Genomic DNA, 22,362 nt, shown 5'->3' on the forward strand with positions numbered 1-22,362 from the left:
TAGGCAAAACGTAAAGAAAAACAAATTCGGTTATGTGCCCTAAGCACAAAAATATGCAACACACTAAAAAAAATTACACTCGAGTCTCTTTTCATGTGAATTTTTATGAGAATTTTCAAAGTTTTGCGATTGTTTATGCAAACCTCAAAGTTATGTTGTTTTGTTATGAGAATTTTTAAAATTATACGGCTTTTAAAAGCGAGTTTTCAAGGATACGTATTGTTTTCAATGTCAATTTTTTGTTGAGCGAATTTTCAAAGTTATGCGGTTTACATATTTTGTCTAAGAAATTACCGAAACGTTTTTCAACAAATTATCAAAGTAAAGCGTTCATATCTTTCGACTAAAAAAGACTTGAATGTACAACGCTTTTCAAGAATTCAAAAATTGAAAAAAAATATTATGAAAAAGGCATCATCAAAACCAACACATTGACGATAGTTTTTTTTGAAAAATTAAGTACACGAAGTTTTTTCTTAAACAGGGGTTATGCAGCTGAATTAACTCGAAAAAGTCGAGTGCTTTTTCAAGAATTAGAAAATAAACTGAAAAACTCAAATTTGAAAACAAATGTCTTAAAATTTTCTTAAATAATTTAGTAATGAACTTCGACACAAAATCCACATGAAATGCAAGGTGACACTAGTAGTATTTCAACACAGTTAAATACAGTTTAATGCATTGATGAATCTAAGACGAAACATAAAAGTAGATTTACACTAATCAAATCAACATCAAATGTACAGTTAAATTTAAGTTATAAGGACTATGAGAATATATATTAAATTTTGTCATTTTGAAAAATGCAGGGGAATTTCGAATCGCTTCGCAAATTGATACAATTTTAACAAATATTCAAGTAAAACGATTACCAATGATTTTGTAAAGAAAAAACATAAGATTTTTATTAAGAATATACATAAAAATCGATGTTTTTTTCCAATTAGTAGGCATATTGGCGATAAATTATCAAAAGTAAACCTTTAAAAAAGCCTAAAACTAACCATTTAACTATTTTTCGTCGATAACTTATTGTTTTTTCGCATGCAGCATCATTTAGGAGCATAAAAATACGTTTCGACATTCGTTTGGGCATCGTGTCTCAAACTCTTGTGCAAACCTGAGTACAAAGATCACGTTTGTACCGAAGTGTGCCCTTTGATGCGAACAGTTGAGTAGTGGGTTTGAGCTTCGCTCTTTGCAAAACTATTTTAACTGAAATATTATTCGAGTGAAATTAGAAACTCAAAGAAGCAAGTCTATAAAATTAATTCTGTTTCATATCACGTAGCGGTGTATGTGATGCCTTTCTCATATTATTCATATTATCACCTATATTAATATGAGATTCTTCAAAACACCTTTCCTTAATTCTTGAGACAAAGAAAGTATTCGGGAAACAACATACAAGACATAAAAATTGAAATAATCTAGAAATCAGCTCTAAAGAATTCTTAGATAAGGATAAGGACATAACTATTCGAAATTATCATTCATCACAACGTTAATTCCGAAATTCCGGTTAGAAGTTAATTTTGACCTCTATTTCCGGTACTTTCGGAATCGGAATCCAGTTACCGAAGTTGATTCGTATAGCCACTAACATGACCTACAAATTAGAACAGTTTTGAGTCTAATATAATGCAATAATAAGTCTAATATAATTGCAAGTAACGCGACCAGAAGACCATTCATTTGAGTGTGTGGAAATCGGTCAAGTCTAGAAATTGAGGTCGGCAGCGTCGACTCAAGGCTCATTTTTGGTTCTGGCAAATTTTGTTGTGAATTATCCATGAGATCGTCCCACAAAGGGTCATAAATCGTATATCGTAATCCTTTATGGTATAAATCCTTAACGTCTACCTTCCACGCATTTCAAGAAAAAGAAAATAACGTTTTCAATCTTCTGAATTTCGACACACCTACGATCTTGGCACCCTAGACTGTGCCTTTACCCGGCAATGGAGGTGAGTTATGAAGGTGAGTAATCGAACCTTGCTTATTTGGAACCGCCGCTTGGATGTAATATAACAACCGTATTGTATTGCTAAACAATTTTCAAAAAACAAAATCAAAGATATAATGAGCATAAGTGAAAGGCAATACACATATAATACTTTAATCTTCAATAGATCAAACAAGTTTTCATTCGAATCGTGCTCCAACTCGATGTTTAAACATATGTTCAAACTTAAGTTCACGCACTGGTGTACAACTCCTGTGCACGATGTTTAGGTTTGTAGCAACCCTGGGTATAAGTTCAACGCGGTGCATGTTTTCTTGAACACTAGTATTCAAACTAGAGATGAGCGAAACAGTTCATTTCAAAGAACCGTTCAAAACATTCTACCGAAAGAACTAGTTCTCCTGAACCGTTCATTCGTGCTTCAGAAATTGCAAATGTTTCGGCAAAAATCGTACGATAGCTAATAAAAATGTTTCGTTGGTAACAATCTCTTTAATGGAAATGCAATTACTTTTTGCAGGTATTTCAAGTAGCTATCGTTCACTTTTGTGTTTTTTTCCAGAGGTTGCTAATATATACAATTTCTACAGCATTAGTAAATACTACGACCGTTGCGAAATATACAGTTATTAATGCACTTTCTTATAGAATTCAATCACTTTTATTTATTTCGAAAAAAATTGAGAACTATTTTTCTTCAACAAAGAACTGTTTTTCACGCATTCTTCCAGAAGAACTAGTTCTTTTGAACCGTTCGCGAACAGATTGTCCATCTCTAATTCAAACACAATGATTTCAAAGATGTTTATCTGGAAGTTTTTGTTTTGTTTCAATTATAGCGTTTTTAACCCTGAGGTTATTAACCTCTTAGGGCCAGAAAAACTGTTTGATCCAATGTGCAGAGTTGGGAATCGTACCCAGGTGGGCTGCGTGAAAGGCATCGACTTACCCATCCTAACCTGGTTGGTTTGTAAAAGTGTTGGAAAACCAATGTAGAGCACAAAAAATGTATGATCGACTCAACTACTTATGGAAAAATAAAATGCAGCATCGTATTCGTAAAGATTAATGTCGGATAGTGACAGATAAGACCGATGGTTCAAAATTCTCTATTTTCTCCTGTATGTTCGAAAGTGCACAATCGATTTCCTACAACTTTTTCTAAGGCACCATTTTTTTGTACAATTTACAGTTCAAAAACTTCAACGATATGGAAAAAGTGTTATTGTTTATTCGTCCATTCTAAAAATCAACCTCGAGTCGGATTGGTTTTTCCATCCGTGAAAAATAAATCATTTGTCAAGTTGAAAACGACTTGCTACACATTCCTGGAATTGCTTTCTAATGTCGTTTTTCATTGAAGTCAAAACTAATTCAGTCCCAACCCCAACTGCTGTCAAATCCATACACTTGACAGCTGTTGGAGTCAAAATTGGGTTAGGTTTGGCATCAAGCGAAAAAAACGACGCGACCTTTCTATGCCTACTATTGTTGAATAGCGTCAAAATAAATTCGCCCATTGAATCAATCACTATAAACAACTTCGTTAGGGATAGGATAATTATTTTTCTCCACAAGCTAGCTGTTCGCGTATCAAAGTCTTGTCAAACATGATACGATACTTATCATATCGTGAATCGAGTGTGAAACAGTAATTTCCGGTCGACGTTGCCACGAACGTCAGCAAGCAGCTGAGCAGCGTTGAAGGTCACACCCGACCGCTAATAATAAGACGACGACCAGGCCGACTCTGACCGACCACCGCAAAGTTGAAACAAAAATTTATGGAAATCGAAGTCAAGCCAAGGCAAGAAATCTAATAGCGTTTTCGTTTTTAATTTGCACTACACCGGTGCAGTGCTACACTGAGGCATGAATAAACGAACAAAAATGACGAAAACATAAACAGTAACCATTGACTACAATAAACGATTCCATTGCACAGAGCTACACCAAACTTTTGATGAGTGCTACACCAGTGGTATCGGTGCAGAAAAAGTGTAGCACTGGTGTAGTGCAATTGGTAAAAACGAACGGTTTAGGTGCAGCTTTCGCTACCCTGGTGTAGTGCAATTTAAAAACGAAAACGACATAAGCAAACTCAAAACGTTGTGAACTAGAAACAAAAAAAAAACTAACTAGTTAGTGGTACTCACGTCGTTCACGATCGGCAACGATTTTGATGTCATATTTGGTCGAAATAACGATCGACAGCACCAGCAGTGTGATCACAATGTATGCTCCGGATACCATGTGACCGATGATGGCCAGCAGAACCAGGAAACTGGACACCAGCGCACAGAACAGGCCAGGCTTTTGCGCCCGCAGCTGGAGCGCCCGCTGGCACACATTCCGTAGCTTTTCCTCCACCAAGGGAGTCATCTGGAGGCGAAGGTTGGCGTACTGCCGACACCAAAACAACACCAATCCGGAGAAGAAAAATAATCCCAGTGGACGAAAGTTGAACCTGCGCGGTGCAATGACAAAACCATTACAGAAGAGTTATGTAAAGACAATCACAGCTAGAACAGGTTACGTACCACACAATTGTTCCAGACACTACCGAGACTAGGGCGGCGTAGGCCCCGGTCGCTCGGGATATTTTAATCATAGTTGATGAACACTTCCGCGATCGATGGCACAATTCCCGAATATACACAATAAGAGTCCAGAACGTTGGCTCGTTTGTTTGTTTATTTGTTTTGACTTTTCCTCGAATCGTTTTGCACTATTATGCGGAATATAGTCGAATCTACCGTTCGCGGGAGTCGATCCTGTCACGTTCGCATTCACTTTCGTTTTGAAAGTCCCCTACTGACTGCTGTGCGGTGGAACAGCTCACGTTGTTTTGCTCCTGCCTGTAAAGAGAATATCAAAAACAAAACAGAAAAAAATATTGAAACAAGCAAACCCGACGGAGCTAGACGAGGTTGAGGTTGGTGTTGTTCGACACACGCGCCTCCTTTCTTCCGTTGAGACAACGCGTTCTAGTTTTTCCCCGAAGTGAAAAACCAAAGTAAATCCGCATAACAGGAAAATTTGTCGCTCGTGGGAGGGATGTTTTCGAGCCCAAGCCGGACGGACGAACGGACGTCGGAGGCAGGTATTTTCGATTCATGATTTTTTTCCCTCCCCCCAGGATCCGACGTTGGTCGTTGGTCCCGTGTTATCCCACCACGTAGTGTTGATCATTCTGCTGTCAGGAAAATACGCGTGGGAGGTTGCTTATATAGACGGCTGTGCTTGATCATGTGTTTCGGAGGGAATTCTGTTTTTTTTTTCTTTATTTTTATTATTTGTTCGCGTCGCCAATACCAGTGGCAGCTGCCTGATCTAAAAGAACGCGGTATCGATCTGCAACTTCAACGCAAATTCCAATGGACTTTTAAACCGGTGTTTGGCGTGCTAGCAGAATGTACATCACAGCCTTGTTAAACGGTTGTTACAAGTGCCGTAACGTAGTTGGTAAACACATGCGAGATGTGTTTTGCTTTGTGTCTGGATAGTCATGGCTATGCCATGAGGATGTACTTTTCGATATGGAAAACAGCACTGCATTGATTGAATGGATTAGAATTGACCTGGTGCGATGAGGATCCAACATTCAAGGATCACATAGACAATGAAATATATAAAATACATTACATGGTCGGTGGTTTAGAGTATAAGGCGCTTTTGACGTCAATACGTCTTACTTTACTATTAGGTTTTGCACGAACATGACATAACCTCACAAAAATGAACAAAATGAATCAATTTTGACAGCTATCAGTAACAGTTCGGCTGAAAAGTTCGTATCGTTTAATAGAAACACACATTTTTTTTGCCAAAATTCGTTTTTATTATTCAACATAATTGCCATCAGAGGCGATACAGCGATTATAGCGATCTTCCAACTTTTCGATACCATTTTTGTAGTACGATTTGTCCTTTGCCTCAAAATAGGCCTCAGTTTCAACGATTACCTCTTCATTGCTTCTAAATTTTTTACCAGCGAGCATTCTCTTGAGGTATGAGAACAGGAAAAAGTCACTGGGGGCCAAATCTGGAGAATACGGTGGATGATGGAGCAATTCGAAGCCCAATTCGTTCAATTTCAGCATGGTTTTCATCGACTTGTGACACGGTGCATTGTCTTGATGAAACAAAACTTTTTTCTTCTTCAAATGAGGCCGTTTTTTTGAAATTTCGTCCTTCAAACGCTCTAATAACGCTATATAATAGTCACTGTTGATGGTTGTTCCCTTTTCAAGGTAGTCGATGAAAATTATACCATGCGAATCCCAAAATACAGACGCCATAACCTTACCAGCCGATTGTTGAGTCTTTCCACGCTTTGGGTTCGGTTCATCGCGTGCAGTCCACTCAGCTGACTGTCGATTGGACTCCGGAGTGAAGTGATGGAGCCATGTTTCGTCCATTGTTACATATCGACGAAAAAAATCGGTTTTATTTCGATATAGCAGCTTCAAACACTGCTCAGAATCATCAATTCGTTGTTGTTTTTGATCGATTGTGAGCTCACGCGGCACCCATTTTGCACAAAGCTTTCTCATATCCAAATATTCGTGAATAATATGTCCAACACGTTCCTTTGATATCTTTAGGGTGTCAGCTATCTCGATCAACTTCACTTTACGGTCATTGAAAATCATTTTGTGGATTTTTTTCACGTTTTCATCGGTAACAGCCTCTTTTGGACGTCCACTGCGTTCATCGTCTTCGGTGCTCATATGACCAGTACGAAATTTTTCAAACCACTTACGAATTGTTGCTTCGCCCGGTGCAGAGTCTGGATAACACTCATCAAGCCATTTTTTGGTATCGGCGGCACTTTTTTTCATCAAAAAGTAGTGTTTCATCAACACACGAAATTCCTTTTTTTCCAATTTTTTCACAATAACAAAAGTAGCTTCACTCAAAATGCAATATCTCACAAACTAATAATCAGACAGCTGTCAAATTTATACACGTATCTTTTGAAGGTTGGTACTAACTGAAAATGGTATGGATTTAATTCTAGTGGCGCCCTCTCATAGAAACGATACGAACTTTTCAGCCGATCTGTTACACTATAATCCGAAACGGGAAATTAGCGTGACAAAAATATTTTCACTATTAAATATTAGTTTTTTGTAGTTGGTGTCTTCACAAAAGTTGTTTGTAATCAAATGGCGCTCCTTTTGATGGAAAAAGTTACTAGGGTGGTCCTTATTTAGATTGAAATCTGAAATCTAACTTTCTTAATTGAACTCAAAAACAATTTTGTTGTACAATGAAGTTGTAGAAAATTTTATTTTGAGCAACTTTGTTGAAAAAAGCACCTCTCTAGCTCTTCATTTGATCGAGTAACATAAATTTTCCCGAGTAAAAGTAGGGTGGCTCCAAGGGGAGGACGCTTAGAACAATGTGCCAATCACACATTAACACAATGCGTTGGTGCATTTATCAATATTGGCACTTTCGTTTTCATACAGTTGCACAGTTGCGGCACACAAAGGGCTCAGTTTTAACAAGTAGCTGTTTCATGGAGCACAGCGTGGCACACTTAGACTCACAATATATCATGGGTGTTTTTAGAGGCACAATATAGTTTGTGTTAAGCGACTCTCCCCTTGGGTGGCTCCCAAAAAATCACTTTTTGCCTTTCTCATATAGAAAGGTTATGCAATCACTGTGAAAACCGACTTTTGAACCGGAGCCCGGAGGGCCGAGTATCATATATTATTCGACTCAGTTCGTCGACTACGCAAAATGTCTCTCTCTCTCTCTCTCTCTCTCTCTCTCTCTCTCTCTCTCTCTCTCTCTCTCTGTGTGTGTTTTTTTGCACTAACTTTTCTCGGAGATGGCTGAACCGATTTTCACAAACTTAGATTCAAATGAAAGGCCTTGAGGTCCCATAAAAAATTCCGGAATATTACTTGGATCCAACTTCCGGTTTGGGAGTTATGGGGTAAAATGTGAAAAAAAGAAAATATGTGTTCTAACTTTTCTCATAGATGGCGTGACCGATTTTCACAAACTTAGGTTCAAATGAAAGGTCCTGTGGTCCTATGCGTAATTCCTGAATTTCATGCGGATCCGACTTCCGGATCCGGAAATATAGGGTAAAGTGGGTTAAAAATTGTATACCATCACTGAAAATGGGGAAAAACCCTAAATTTTTTTTTAAATCGACCTCAAAGCTTTTCCAATTTGATAGTTTTTGTCAGTAGACGGTCAAACAAACCAATTTCGGTTATTATTTTAAGAATCGAAGAAAATTATTTTATTTTCAGTATTATACGATGTCTGTTCAAAAAGTACCCGGAATTCTCATTTTTCTAAAAAAATATTTATTTATTCGTCTACATCTATATGGTCCCCTTCAAAGTAATCCCCCCTAGATATAATACACTTATGCCAGCGTTTTTCCAGTCTTCGAAACACCCCTGATAGTCACTTTTTGTAATGCTCTGTGGCACTCTCAGCGATTCTGCCTTTATCTCTTCAATCGATGAAAAACGCTGTCCTTTCATGGGTCTCTTCAACTTTGGGAACAGGAAAAAATCACACGGAGCGATATCTGGTGAATAAGGAGGTTGGGGCATGATTAAAGTCTTGTTTTTAGCCAAAAAATTTGATCAAAATTCAGCAGTTTTGGAACGAATTTTGCTGCCACTCGTTTCATGCCCAAAACATTTGAAAAAATATAATGGCATGAGCCAAATGATATGCCAACTTCATCAGCAACTTCTCTAATAGTGATTCGGCGATCATCCATAATCATTTTTTCCACTTTTCCCACGTTTTCATCGATTATTGACGTGCTGGGTCGACCGGAGCGTTCGTCGTCTTCAACGTCTTCGCGGCCAACTTGGAAACGCTTATACCACTCGTAAACACTTGTTTTTTTCATAGCAGACTCACCGCAGGCTCTCTGTAACATTTCGCACACTTGGTTACACTTTATTTCATTTTTCACGCAAAATTAAATACAAATTCTTTGACTCTCCAATTCTTCCATTGTTTAAACTAACAAAAATCGCCGAGCTCAAAAAAACACGTCTACACCAGCCGCTACAAGACAGAATGTAAACAATGAATACAGCTGAAAATTTCACCATACATTAGGGACATATGTACCAACACAATAAAAAAAATTTGACCACCGGACTCTCCAGACGCGCGCAATTAAAAAATTCCGGGAACTTTTTGAACAGACCTCGTATATGATAGTATGATTGATATGAGAAAGGCATCATTACACCACTAGGTGGATTAAAACTGGTTTTTGTTCTAACTTTTTTGTGAAACGTTCTATCGAAAAGTTGTCTTTAGAAGAGTTGTTGAACTAATCATTGCGCACAATTTGGCTCAACCAAGCTTTCTCATATGAGCTACCAAAAAGTTATGATTGTTTTTTCATCAAAAACTAGTCAAGCTTCAAATATCAATATTCAGTATATGCCAGATCGATAAAAATGTATCCTATGCGGTTCCTAAAAGGTCATTATATAAGTAAAAATTTAAGATAAAATTGGAAGGATGTTATTTTTTTAACTTATTTAAATTAATTTTAAAAATACCTTCAAAAAACTCAAAAACATAGCATAACTCTTAAACACCTTAACGTATCAACATACTTTCTTCAGCAAAATAATAGTCAAATTAGTTCTACAAATATTCCATACATTGTCCGTTCGAGAAATGAGACACACAAAAACTTCAGCCGGAAATATATTGCAGAACAATTTTAATTCATTTAATACCAAAATAACTACTTCAATTGAGTTTGAGCAAATGAGGATTAGTGATACTGTGTAATAGGGTTATTCCGAACTAGTTGGGCATGATCTCGACAACCATTCCAACAAGCTGGTGCAAGTTAGTAAAATGCAAATATTTTTATCCACATCGTGCCAAGACGCCTATGACACTGGCCCTTCTTTCTCATCCACTTGTGTACCGAATAGCCTGTAAAAGCCGGAAAACGACGCATAATGAGTTTTTGTTCGAATAAATAGGGGTAGATGGGGTAAAACGCACCCCATAAGGAAATGTAGCTATATCTTGACTATATAGAGAATAACACGGAAGAGTTTCATGAATGACCATCTTCCGTAATCATTATTTCTCAAAATTACGTACAAATACTCGCTAAATGCATTGAAAAATACATGAAATATCTTATTTTCCAAAACCCTCAAAAATTGTCTATTGGAATTTATGCGAGGCATGACGCCCGATCGTGGAAAACATGAAAAATATTAAATATTAAAAATGACGAAAAAGTGCCTGTTAAAAACGTGTTCCACAGTGAAAAAAACTAAAAAGATTGCCCTGTATGTGTTTCCACCATCAATATGTATAAATCTGTTTAGTGTGAGGCGACTCGCAATTTTTAGATTCAAACGATGAACCTCTGATGAACTTTTAAACTGTAAACAAATACACGGCGACTGTCAAAAATAGTTAATTCTGTTCATTTTTGTGAGGTTATGTTAGGTTCGTGCAAAACCTAATTAGGTTTTTTACCGTCACTGCTAACCTCAATCGGATGAACACATTTTGACAGTTCAGCGGTACTGTTTGTAAACAGACTTTTTTATTTATATTTCCTGTTGACAAACAGATGAGAACGATCACGGTCCATATCGCCTGAATAGAGTTTCAAAAGATTTGTTAACGATCCGTTTCAGAGATTTATTAAATAAAAGTGGCTAGTTGTGAAGTGTAAAGATGATTGTTTGAGATGTGTTCCTGGATTTTGTTTAAACTTGTTTGTAAACAGTACCCAAGTAGCACGTTAAGTTGCTGTCCAGTATTTTTCTACTGATTGTGCAATTTATCAAATTAGTTCATATTACTATTCTAGTAACTGTTGTGTTATGGAAAAAGCGCAATTTTTCTTTGTTGTGCAACATATCTTTAAGTTCTTCCGTTGCTACGAACATTTATTCACAATTATTGTGCAACTGAAACAAAAACTCATGCATCGATCCCATTACAAATGCTGCAATTAAATCAGTGAAAAAACGATTGTAAAACTCATGGAAATTACTACGTAATGTAAACAAGAATTGAATTGATGTTTACAAAAAATAGCAAACATAATCTCTAATGAATAAGTTTTACATTTGATTTTCAAAACAACTGCTCGTAACACAAACATGGAACTTTAAAAGTATTCTGCACATAAATAAATGGTAATACTACATGTTGTAGAATTGATCATTCATGTTTTAGTAAATAGAAAATCGACAACGAACTGCATTTTTATGGTGAAACATGTCTTCGTACGCCTGAAATTTTCAAGCGCCTTTGAATGTACGTGTTTTGATGATTGCACATCAATTTCTATGAAAATAACAATCTATTATTTTCAATGAATATGATCGGAATAGTGTTCAAAATATGTATAAGAAAACTATCAAACATTCATACACCTTTTCAGACGATTTTAATCATATTAATGTTTCAATAAATCTGAAAAATCTTGAAATGAGTTTTTCTTAAATTTTTTTCAATATGGCATCGAACGTAACAGTGTGTTGAAAAGAAAATGGTTCACCCAACGTAATGATTTATTTCACTTAAATAAAAGAAAATATAAACGTGTAAATATTAAAAAGAGAAATTTTTGTTTTTATTTTTACCAAATAGTTGTTTTTATATTAACCAAACTAGTTGACTTAAACAACAATATAATTTAGTCATTCATCTTAGTGGACCCAACTTTTGTGATACGCACTGTAGTTGCTCAAGCGGTAATATATATAACTAGGAAAGTAACTACCCGGGTAGAAGTGATTTGCAAACCAATACCAAATTCTGTCATTAAAATCAAACATCTCAATGGTAGAAATTAACATTATTTAGTTTGAAATAAGAGTTAAAATATCAAAAATCATATCAAAGCTTGCATGAGAAAATAGCAACAAAATAAAAAATTCTGTCATTGTAATATCAAACCAAGAACAAAATATTTATAGAAGATGAATTTGTTAATTATTAAGCAATCTAGCATTTAGAATAGAGTAATATCTTAAGTATTTCTCTTATCTGATTCTGATGCAATATTATTCAATGGTATTTCATTTGAAGATAAAACTACGGGGTCAATTTACTTAATGAAATTGAAATAGCTCATCAATAACGAAATAAGATATTATAACTAATTTTGATGTTGAACAGATATTATACAATGTCTTGATCCCTTGATGAAATATCACGAAAATATCAAGTATCGCTCTGACAACACAGAAACATCAAGCCAAGATATGATGGTAAAATTTGTTATTATTTTGACCTTTGTTTGTTATTTACACCTACCCGGGTATGATGAACTCAACTTTTCTTTCAATATCTTAAAAAATTGATGTCAGGTTTGTTATTTTTTTCGCGAGATAAAAACCGGTTACAAATTATCTCATTGTTTTTTGGTTTCATTGCATATGTAATGCTGTATTTCTGGAACTTTTATGATAATATTCTCATGTCGGCAAGTTTTGCGTTCATTTCAAGCAGATAAATCTGGTACAACTTATTTGCAAGTTTCGAATTGTGTTTCTAAAAATGAAGAAATTTGCGCACACTGACCTAATATTTCAGGCAGGCAACCAAGACTTTGCAGACTCGGCTGCAAAATTGTTTTTACTGCGAGGTTTTCAATTCGGCTTACCATTTTTTGCCTTGCGGAGAACATAATTTCACTATTTTTTTCTTCACAAAAGATAAACAGCCATTTCGACATATCGGATACAATTATGACAGTCATTTGGAAAATTTTTGATAAATTGAACAATTGTTTTAGTTACTTCGTTTTTACATGACGATGTGAAATTTTCTAAGCTTCTATAACTGCTAGTACAACGTGGGCAAGTTGGTGATTTGCTGCACAATTGTTTCAGATGTACCTTAAATTGTTCTATAGTGATTTTTGGGTAGTATTTTAAAACTTAACAGTGACAAGTTGCACAACCGATTTTAATATATTTGAAAATCTTTCTGAACTTATCTAACATGAAAAAATTATTCTAAAACAATTGTAGAACCTCTTGAAATTTCAATAAGTTTCATTTGCTACTTGGGTACCGCTGAACTATCAAGGATGAATTCTTGTTCATTTCCAACCGTATAAATTGAACGAATCATCGCACAAAGTGTACCCGAGAAACCGACACATATGTTGTTTTCGCTTGATGCCAAACCTAGCCCAGTTTCCACCCTAACTGTTGTCAAATTGTTTGTTTGAAGCTAGTTTCGAACCTAGGTTCAACGTTGTTGAACTGAAAATCGAGTCAGTTTCGAATCCGGTTTCTTTTCAGGTTTGCTCAAACCCCCGTTGCTAAGTGCGAACCTAACACAGTTTCGCGAAAAGCGGTTGTTTGATGAAACTATTCTGGGACAGTTTCAGTTTTTTCAAGCGAAAACGGCAATAGAAACACGGAATATTTTTAGTGATTGAATGTAGTGGACTTACGACACGTTTTGTTCGCTAGTAAAATAGGCACTAACTATGTATGGTTATGAATCATGAGTATTTCAAATTGACTTATATGAGGGAAACACATTGGTGCATGTTGTTTAAGATGGTCGTTTTGGTCATTCAATTTATAACCAAAATGCTCTTTTAATTCATCGGAACTTATCATGCGATATATGACTCCGTGAACCGATTTCGAATGAATATTTCAAGCGTTTTAACTTTTTGCCTTTCTCAACACTATATACAACTGCTGTGAAAACCGACTTTACAACCGAGTGTCATATACCATTCGACTCAGCTTGACAAACTGAGCTAATGCCTGTGTGTGTGCCTGTATATGCGTGTGTGTGTATGAATGTGTATATGTAACAAAAATCTGACTGGACCGAATTTTACTAACTTAGAATCAAATGAAAGGTCTCTTGGTACCATAGAGTTGCTATTGAATTTTACCCGGATCGGACTTCCAGTTTGAGAGTAACGAGGTAAAATGTGCTAAAAAATAAATAAAGAGTGCACTCGATTTGCTCAGAGGCCTTAGAGACCGCGCAACTGATTTTCTTCAACTGAGATTTAAATCAAAGGCCTTGTAGTTGCCATAAGTTGTAGTTAAATTTTATCTGGATCCGACTACGGGGTAAAATGTGCAAAATTTTTTCAAAGAACGCTCATCCAATTTTCTCAAGCGTAGATTCAAATGAAATTACTTACAATTCCATATAATCATAACAAATTTCATTCCGGATACGACTTCCGGGTCCGGAATTACAAACTAATAGATAGAAAAAAAACCGTCTTGGAGACGTGTTTTTATACATGACACGGAAAATTTAATCAAATATATTCAAATAGCCGTATGATTCTTGAATTGGACAGATTTGATTAGTTGATGACCAAATACATTGATTTTGGGTATACCGGATCTTCGTTCCAGATTCCGGAAGTATTGACAAAACGTGATCGTGTACTCTAAACCGGAAATCCAATCCAATTTCTTAGAAACGGCTGAACCGGTTTTCATAATTTCAGAACGGAAAATTGTTTGGTCCCATAGTCTGTTATTGGATATTATCCAGATCGAACTTTCGGCTCGGGAGTAACAGGGTAAAATGTGCGATATTTATGAAAAAGTGCACTCGAATTTCTAGGAGACCGATCAACCGATTTTGTCTTTTCAAGATTTACCCTCTGAGAGAGTTAAATGTCATTTTAGCCTTTCTCATATAAAAAAAGTTATGCAATCATTGTCAGTGTCATAAACTATTCGACTCAGTTCGTCGAGTAGCAAAATGTATGTGTGTATGTAACGTTTTTTTGTACTTTTCTCGGAGATGGCTGAACCGATTTTCACAAGCTAAGATCCAAATGATAAATCTTATGATTCCATACAATTTTTTTTGAATTTCGTTTGGATAGGACTTCCGGTTACGGAGTTATGGGTTAAAATGTGCAAAAAAAATGAAAATGTGTTTTTCTCAAAGATGGCTTAACCGATTTTTACAAACTTAGACTTACATCAAAACTCCTGAATTTCATCTGGATCCGCCTTCTGGTTTCGGAATTATAGGGTACAGTGTTTTGAAAATTTTATACCATCAGTTAAATGGGCGAAACAAACACTTGAGAAATTTTCTAAAATGGCTTCAAAAATACTCCGTTCGATAGTCATTATTGGTAGACGGCCAACTGATTCGAATTGCATCCAACTCTCTAGAAAACTGGATGTAAACAACATTATTTGTCTTGTTGCGTAAGTAAATGCACAGGTTTAATATCCAGATGCATTTGCTCCTTAAGCCAATCTTCAAGTTCTCATTTCAAAGGTCGAATTTTACACTGTCTGAAGTCAACAATAATTGTATTTTTTCGCATTGGCTGTTGTACCTTTTGTTCATTTCGCTCACTCATTTCGAGATCGTTCTATTGTTTACTACACAATACTGTACACTGAAGTCTTTTTTATGCGAGTTTACGTACCGCATAACTTTGAAAATTAGCATAAAAAAATTCGCGTAACTATGAAAAAAAGCAAAGCATTGGTATTACATTCCTGTAGTGGAATTTGACCTTCTGTTTCAACGGACTTCGCAGCCGATTCAGAGTGTACAGAACCATTGCATGGTTAGTGCTATGATCCTACTGACACTACGAATTCTTCCAGGTCAGGGCTCGAACATACGACAACTGGTTTGTAAGACCAGTGCCCTATGCATTGAACCGCCAACCCAGGACGTAACTATGAAACTTCGCATAAAAAAACCGCAGAAGGAAAACAGCATAACTCTGAAAGTTCGCATAAAAACCGCATAACTCTGGAACTTCGCATAAACAAAACCGCATAATTTTGAAAATTCGCATAAAAAAAGTCGCACAAAAAAAACTCATAAAAAAAGACCTCAGTGTACTTAGTTTCAGCCGTCCCGAGCGTAAGCGGTTTTGATTTATCGACTGAATTTTACTAGATGTGAAAGCGAACTACAACTAGAGTTTGATGGTTTGGAACAAATATTGGGTGTTTTAAGAAAACATTGGCTGAATCAAACCAAATTTGTTGTTGTCACAAAAAAAATCCCTAAAATTACTCAGAATTCGATAATTACAATAACGATATCTGCTTTTACTACTTAGTTTCAACCGGTATTTGAAGGAGTCATTGGAGTAGATTAAGTAAAACATTGAGGAAAACTGGAGTGGAATATATTATTGATTTGTTTCTTGTCGTTTTAGTTATTCGTGAAAACCCTTGGTTATAAGTGAATAATAATTTATCATTTCTCATGATTTTTCGAAAGAATTATATATACTTTTTGTCCACACTTACGAGTGGATGTCAATAATTTATAGGTTTTCAGTTCTTATAATCCAAGATGGTTGTTTTCGGTTTGTGGGTATTCTTTCAAATCGCTATATAATTTGTATTTTCGAGACGGGTTTGACAAATAGGTTATTGAAACGATTGTATTTTTATTGTCATCGTAATCGATCTTGTCTCCCACACAGTCCTGTATTTTTAATTGTCACGTGTTCCACCTTATATTCGCATCGATAAGATTCTGCAAGTGAAGCAAAAAGAAACGAATACCATTCAGCAACCACCGAATTCACCTGATTTGGCTCCATGCAACTTCTGTCGACACAAGAAATCGCCCCGTGGAACGCGTTTCAGCACCCTGAGTATGGTTTCAATTCACGATTGCCAGAAATAATTTGATTCCAGATATGTATTCCGGGAGGGACGAAGTTCTCCGGGACAGCTAGTACAATATATGTATTATAAGTAATGGCCATCCTCACTTCCACTTCCACGTTCACTTCACTTGATTTTACCTATTACCAGTACTACGCTCAGTGGAGTAATCACTGTAGTGAAAAAAAAACATTTTATCCAACAAAACTTTGGTGATTTGATGTTCAAAATAACAAAAAGCTCATTTTTCTCTGAAGCGACTTTCGTGATATAAACCTACATTCACCTCACTTGATTTTAACCGTGAAGTGATACCGATAATAAGAGTAACAATATAATAAAAACACAGCATCATAAGTTGCAATATACTATGATTATTACTGCAATGTAAGATGGGCTGCAACTTTTAAGCTATTCCGCACCCTCTCATTCTGCGACTAACGCAGAAGGTGATAGCACCGATAGTCGACGCTGTTCTATTGATCAAACGTCAAACATGGCCACGTGGGAGGCATGAGATAGGAACTAGTGAGGACATAGTTATCGCACCTTTTGACGACCTCCAGGTCCCGTTTTCGGAAGTACCAGAAATAGTGGTCAAAAACTTCAAACTAAAATTTAACGGTCTGCTAAATGATTTTCATCCGATTTATCTATGTAAAATCATTATTCTAATTTCCTTTTCTATTTCTCATTGGTAATATGTATGTGAGGCATAATTGTGTCCCTTTGTTTTTAAGTACATGATGGCTACGTAACGAAGATCATAAATTTATTTAAACAAGCTAGGAATGGATCATCTACTCAAGTAAGTAGGACAGTGAGAGCCCGACGGTTTTTGATTATGAAAATGGTATTTTGATCAGTCTGAACAATATTACGGATGTACGGATTATAATATTTGCTACTTGAATGAATGAATCAACGAAATTTATGCCAATGACTTTCTGGTATCGCGGTTTCTTGTACTGTTTTTGTTTTTTTCAATTGCCTTCCGCCGTCGGTCGAACTGACCGAGTGCGGTCAGTACACCAAGGATGACTAGAACGTATCCAAATTCGATTGGATGTGGGCCAACCGCACGAAACCGGCAGAAGTAGAAAGTCACGGATTTTTCCCGGCGTGCTTAAATGCGCCGAGTTTAATTTTAGACCGACAAAACGCAATTCATTTCCTAGTCATAATATCAGCAGCACACGGCAGAGCCATCAGGAAACTTCAGAATCGGTCGCATCATTCGGGGAACGGGAGGAAGACGTTTGTGTTTGACAAGAAACTATGCAATAAATACAACAGCTTGAGTGGTCTAAGCCTCTACTTTATGGACATGAATACAGCGTCGGTTTCACCTATAGTGAACACCCGTGGATTACATTGGTAATACGCATTTGTTTACATTCTCCTTTCTCTGGGATGAGATGACGCTCCTGTCGAGTAAGAATTATTTTCAACTGACCTCAAAAGACAGCAAAAACCGTATGTCGTCGAACTTTTGGCGACTGAGAGCGCGGTCCGGCCGAATTCTCGTTGGATTTTGACCGATCTTAACGAATGCTGTTGTTGAACTGTTATTTTTGGACTCTGGAAAAAGTTCACAATTTAAGACTTTCACCATGTGATTTTCGAAACCACGACAATTTCTAAGACTTATTTTCTGTCAAGAGAATTTTTTGACAAGCCTAGGTCAACGCTTTGCCACAGTTTTATTAATTAATTAGTTAGGTATTGCACTCGGGCAGGCATGAGAGAAGGTGTTCTATTCCTGAAATAATCAGGCCAAAATTATTTTTACCATCCAAATAATTATGTACGGAAAGTCATGCGGCCATCTAACTAAAGTAGGCGGATAAATCAATCTCACGTAAGCCAAGTATGAATGGAAATGTAGCAAGTGTGTGCTGACGTTTGTGTCGCTCCCCCACTTGCTGACGTACACACACGAGTGTTTGCTGCGGACTCGGACCGGCCCTTCATCATCAGGCGACTGACGTCAAAGTGTATAGAAAACGAAAATATATTCGCATCTCCGGTCGGCCATGGAAGGTGTGTTCAATTAATGGTGAATGACTTTTATTCACGTAACTTTCTATTGAGAGCACATTGAACAGTGGAGCTACCAAGCTCCGATACAAAACTTGAACTTCTATTTCAACTTCACAATCGATTTCCAATGCCTACTATGAATCTTGATTTATCACTTGAGTAGCCCACAGAGTAATTAGTTTCCATACTAGATGCAAAAAAATCGACCGCACAATGAACTACAATTATAGATCGAAACAATTTAGCTCCAATTGCATATTTCCCTGATTATGTGGAGATTTGTACCATTTAACAGATTATTATCATTTTCCAGGTGAAAGGGGTAGCTCCCTTAGTCAAACAATTATGTATGTAAAGTGGTCAAGGTTTTTTTTATGAGGAACTCAGATATTTTTTCGAAGTTCAAATCATACAGAATAAAAAAAACCCTTCTTAATCCACCTAGTGGTGTGATAATGCCTTTCTCTTCTTTCATAACAGTCTCATGAAAATATGTTTCATACATTTATTAAATAATTTTAGACGCCAATAGATTCAGATTGATTTGAGTAGTTCACAAAAGCATGCTTCAGTGTTTATGTCACACAGTCAGCATCATTTTTCCAAACTAGTGCTTGACATTTGCGCTGCCTATTTATATGAGAACAGTAATGCTAATCTAAAATAAAAAAGCCTTCTTAGTCCACTTAGTGAAATTTTCATATATCTTGAAAAATCACCATAGGGGGGAGTACATGAAATTTTCGAAATCGAAAAAAAATTTTTGATGCCAAAAGGCTTAGAATTGCATGAAACGTCGAGATTTAGTGTCATCTCGAAAAAAAAAATTTTTTGAAAAAATCGACTTTGGGACTTAGAAAAAATATGAAAATTTTTTTCTAAGTCCCAGAAAGTTGATTTTTTCAAAAAAAAATTTTTTTGAGATGACACTAAATTTCGATGTTTCATGCAGTTTTAAGAGTTTTGGCATCAAAAAAAATTTTCGATTTTGGAAATTTCATGTACTCCCCCCTATGGTGCTTTTTCAAGATCGAAAATTGTCAAACCTTTACCACCGGGCAGCACCCCTTAAGCATGTCCGATTTAGGTCAAATTTTGCATGAAGGCTTTTTTCGAGGTGCTTGAACTTTTGAGCACTAGAACTTAACGAAAATAGAGGTGATCCCAAAATTTTGGCACCCATATATATATATATATATATATATATATATATATATATATATATATATATATATATATATATATATATATATATATATATATATATATATATATATATATATATATATATATATATATATATATATATATATATATATATATATATATATATATATATATATATATATATATATATATATATAAGAGCGGTAAAAATCAACGTGTTTTGTCGGTTACGTCACTTATACAATTATATATCTGGAACCAAAAGTCACAACCATTTGATCTTCGAACTTGATCAACGGCCCGACAGTAGCTTTCAAACGAGCCCAAGTTTGTTAAAATCGGATCAGCCATCTCTGAGAAAATTGAGCGCGTTCAAATACAACGCTTTTTGTCGGTTACGTCACTTATACAATCATATCTCCGGGACCAAAAGTCACAGCCATTTGATCTTCGAACTTGATCAATGGCCCGCCAGTAGCTTTCAAACGAGTCCAAGTTTGTTCAAATCGGTTCAGCCATCTCTGAGAAAATTGAGCGCGTTCAAATACAACGCTTTTTGTCGGTTACGTCACTTATACAATCATATCTCCGGAACCAAAAGTCACAGCCATTTTATCTTCGAACTTGATCAATGCCCCGATAGTAGCTTTCAAACGAGCCCAAGTTTGTTAAAATCGGTTGAGCCATCTCTGAGAAAATTGAGCGCGTTCAAATATCTTCGAAAAGTGCACACACATACACACACACATACACACACACACATACACACACACACACACACACACACACACACACACAGACATTTTCCGATCTCGTCGAACTGAGTCGAATGGTATATAACACTATGGGTCTCCGAGGCTCCGTTCGAAAGTCGGTTTTTCCAGCAATTCTAATACCTTTCTATAGAGAAAGGCAAAACCCTTCTTAGTCCACTTAGTGGAATTTTCATATATCTTGAAAAATCACCATAGGGGGGAGTACATGAAATTTTCGAAATCGAAAAAAAAATTTTGATGCCAAAAGGCTTAGAATTGCATGAAACGTCGAGATTTAGTGTCATCTCGAAAAAAAATTTTTTTGAAAAAGTCGACTTTTTGGGACTTAGAAAAAATATGAAGTCCCAGAAAGTTGATTTTTTCAAAAAAAAATTTTTTCGGGATAACACTAAATTTCGATGTTTTATGCAGTTTTAAGAGTTTTGGCATCAAAAAAAATTTTTTATTTTGGAAATTTCATGTACTCCCCCCTATGGTGCTTTTTCAAGATCGATAATTGTCAAACCTTTACCACCGGGCAGCACCCCTTAAGCATGTCCAATTTAGGTCAAATTTTGCATGAAGGCTTTTTTCGAGGTGCTTAAACTTTTGAGCACTAGAACTTTACGAAAATAGAGTTGATCCCAAAATTTTGGCACCCTTATACAGGGTGATTTTTTAAGAGCTTGAGAACTTTTTTAAACAATAAAACGCATAAAATTTGCAAAATCTCATCGGTTCTTTATTTTAAACGTTAGATTGGTACATGACATTTACTTTTTGAAGATAATTTCATTTAAATGTTGACCGCGGCTGCGTCTTAGGTGGTCCATTCGGAAAGTCCAATTTTGGGCAACTTTTTCGAGCATTTCGGCCGGAATAGCCCGAATTTCTTCGGAAATGTTGTCTTCCAAAGCTGGAATAGTTACTGGCTTATTTCTGTAGACTTTAGACTTGACGTAGCCCCACAAAAAATAGTCTAAAGGCGTCAAATCGCATGATCTTGGTGGCCAACTTACCGGTCCATTTCTTGAGATGAATTGTTCTCCGAAGTTTTCCCTCAAAATGGCCATAGAATCGCGAGCTGTGTGGCATGTAGCGCCATCTTGTTGAAACCACATGTCAACCAAGTTCAGTTCTTCCATTATTGGCAACAAAAAGTTTGTTAGCATCGAACGATAGCGATCGCCATTCACTGTAACGTTGCGTCCAACAGCATCTTTGAAAAAATACGGTCCAATGATTCCACCAGCGTACAAACCACACCAAACAGTGCATTTTTCGGGATGCATGGGCAGTTCTTGAACGGCTTCTGGTTGCTCTTCACTCCAAATGCGGCAATTTTGCTTATTTACGTAGCCATTCAACCAGAAATGAGCCTCATCGCTGAACAAAATTTGTCGATAAAAAAGCGGATTTTCTGCCAACTTTTCTAGGGCCCATTCACTGAAAATTCGACGTTGTGGCAGATCGTAAGTCTATTCATGATGAAATGTCAGAGCATACTGAGCAAATAATAATGCATGAAAATCATAACCTCAAAAAATGTGAGCAAATACTAATGCATGAAAATCCTAACCTCAAAAAAATCACCTTTTATATACAAGAGCGGTAAAAATCAACGTGTTTTGTCGGTTACGTCACTTATACAATCATATTTCTGGAACCAAAAGTCACAACCATTTGATCTTCGAACTTGATCAATGGCACGACAGTAGCTTTCAAACAAGCCCAAGTTTGTTGAAATCGGATCAGCCATCTCTGAGAAAATCGA

The 22,362-nt window shown here is 36.2% G+C and overlaps 1 protein-coding gene across 2 annotated transcripts in view; it reads right to left on the reverse strand.

Moving 5' to 3' along the window:
* The window catches only part of LOC131425738 (uncharacterized), a 51,343-nt gene that overhangs the window by 14,514 nt on the left and 14,467 nt on the right, over positions 1 to 22,362 (reverse strand). Inside the window, exons 1-3 of one of the 2 annotated variants that reach the window (XM_058587846.1) lie at positions 4,878 to 5,486; positions 4,507 to 4,824; positions 4,123 to 4,433 (exon numbers count right to left, since the gene is read on the reverse strand). In XM_058587846.1, coding sequence (XP_058443829.1) covers positions 4,123 to 4,433; positions 4,507 to 4,577 — 382 coding nt within the window. In that variant the 5' untranslated portion in view covers positions 4,578 to 4,824; positions 4,878 to 5,486. Of the gene's footprint in view, positions 1 to 4,122; positions 4,434 to 4,506; positions 4,825 to 4,877; positions 5,487 to 22,362 lie in introns of those variants that run through there. The other variant, XM_058587845.1, reaches the window with a different exon arrangement.

The sequence above is a fragment of the Malaya genurostris genome, chromosome 1 (assembly GCF_030247185.1).
Source record: "Malaya genurostris strain Urasoe2022 chromosome 1, Malgen_1.1, whole genome shotgun sequence".
Classification (NCBI taxonomy): Eukaryota; Metazoa; Arthropoda; class Insecta; order Diptera; family Culicidae; genus Malaya; species Malaya genurostris.